General features: G+C 54.8%; 1 protein-coding gene across 2 annotated transcripts in view; it reads right to left on the bottom strand.

Annotated features, from left to right (window-relative positions):
• Window positions 1-151: 151 nt before the first annotated feature.
• PKIG (cAMP-dependent protein kinase inhibitor gamma) overlaps window positions 152-1,590 on the bottom strand; it is a 64,534-nt gene continuing 63,095 nt past the window's right edge. For both annotated transcript variants that reach the window (XM_036322616.1, XM_036322615.1), the window contains exon 4: window positions 152-876. In XM_036322616.1, coding sequence (XP_036178509.1) covers window positions 797-876 — 80 coding nt within the window. In that variant the 3' untranslated portion in view covers window positions 152-796. The remainder of the gene's footprint in view (window positions 877-1,590) is intronic.

Here is a 1,590-nt window from a genome sequence, read left to right as displayed (position 1 = left end):
AGAGGGCGAGGGAAGAAGATTCCTCGGCCACCAGCATCTGCTCAGTGTTTTCTTTCTGTGGGAGCTGGGGCAGCAACGGATCGCAGCCAATGTGGACGGGCCTAGCTCCTGCTTGTGCTGTTTAACGGAGAAATAATCATCGTAAACCAGCCACACAAATCACCAGCATTTATTTCCTGGGTCCCAGGCGTTGTTCATCTTGGTAGAAAGGAAGGACAGAGTTGATCAGAGCACAGAAATCCCTTCCCTAAAACTGGATCTGTAAAGCTCCAGGAGGGAACCGCAGACGCGTGGAATTTGGATTAAAACGGCTTTCACAAAAAAGTGGATTGATTGTCAGCTCCTTCCCTCTCTGCTGAAAAAGGTTTACAATTTTTTTAAAGTGTTTTTTAAAAAGGGATCAGATCAGAAGGTCTTGACCTGGACGGTTGGTTTTGGAGAAGGGGCAGAACTGGGACATGGTCGCTGCCCAGGTCGCCTAGGAGAGGAGCTGCCTTGGGTGGGCTGCTCACCCAGGTGAGCAGGACCCAGTCCGAGTCTCAGTGCCCCATGAAAAGTAACATCCTGTGGTCAGAGTGTCTTAAAAGTGTACCTGGGCACGGTGAGGCGGTGGTAGCGTGGAGCCTGTGGGTGTGGGCAGAGGGCCTGCCCAGGGGGAGGGCCTCTGGGGCGCCTCGGTCTGACCTTGCTTGCCTGGAACACGGGGCTCAGAAGAGGCTGCCGGGCCAGCGCCAGGACTCCCTGCCCAGGTGGGGACAGCAGGTCTCTCTTCCAGCCTCCTTGGACAAGGTCAGACTCAAGATGAGGTGGTCCCGTCACTGCTCTCAGGCTGGTTGCTAGCCTCCTTGTCTGGGGCACCTGCCTCCGCCTGTCCTTCTGGAGAGAAGAGGAAGAGGAACATATACACAAACGTAAAGCACGGGTGACAGGGGAGGACCCGGCCAAAACGGTAACAGTGGGTGAGCCCTGGGTGCCGGACAGGAGCTGGCTGAGAGGTGGTGGCAGCCAAAGGGAACGGGAGCCTTGTCTCTAACATTTCAGTGCTTACAAAGAAAATGCCTGTGACATTACTAGCATCATTAAATCAATCAAAGGCCAGGATCATGGATGGATGCTAAAAGCAACAGGCGAAGGGCTGCTGAGGGTCAAGGGCTGTGCAGGTTCTCTAGGAGGAGAGGGCAAATGGGAGGTCCCAGCAAGTAACAGGTGCTCAGCGAATGGTAGTTCTTAGAAGACAGAAAAGGGCCTGAGGAAAAGGCATCAGACTAGGCCAGCTCAGGAGAGTACCAGGGTATGGCCTGCATCAGGGTTAGGGGTGGAGCCTATGACTGTTCCATTCTGCGGTGTCCTCACCAGACCAGCCGAACCTCCCTCTCTGGCCTCTGTCTTTGCATCCTCAGGCTAAGCCTTTCCCATGACAGAACCACCACCCTGTGCCAAGCTCCATGCAACCCACCCAGCAGCCTGGGGTATGATTCGGGGCTTGATACCGGTGAGAAACAGGCTCAGAGAGGTGAACTGATTTGCCTGAGATCAGTGATGGAGGGAGCCAGTGTCCCTTCCAGGAAATTCACCTCCTGCCAACAGCAT

The sequence above is a fragment of the Myotis myotis genome, unplaced genomic scaffold (genome assembly GCF_014108235.1).
Source record: "Myotis myotis isolate mMyoMyo1 unplaced genomic scaffold, mMyoMyo1.p scaffold_m19_p_9, whole genome shotgun sequence".
Lineage (NCBI taxonomy): Eukaryota > Metazoa > Chordata > Mammalia > Chiroptera > Vespertilionidae > Myotis > Myotis myotis.
This window is presented reverse-complemented; position numbering and strand designations above follow the sequence as displayed.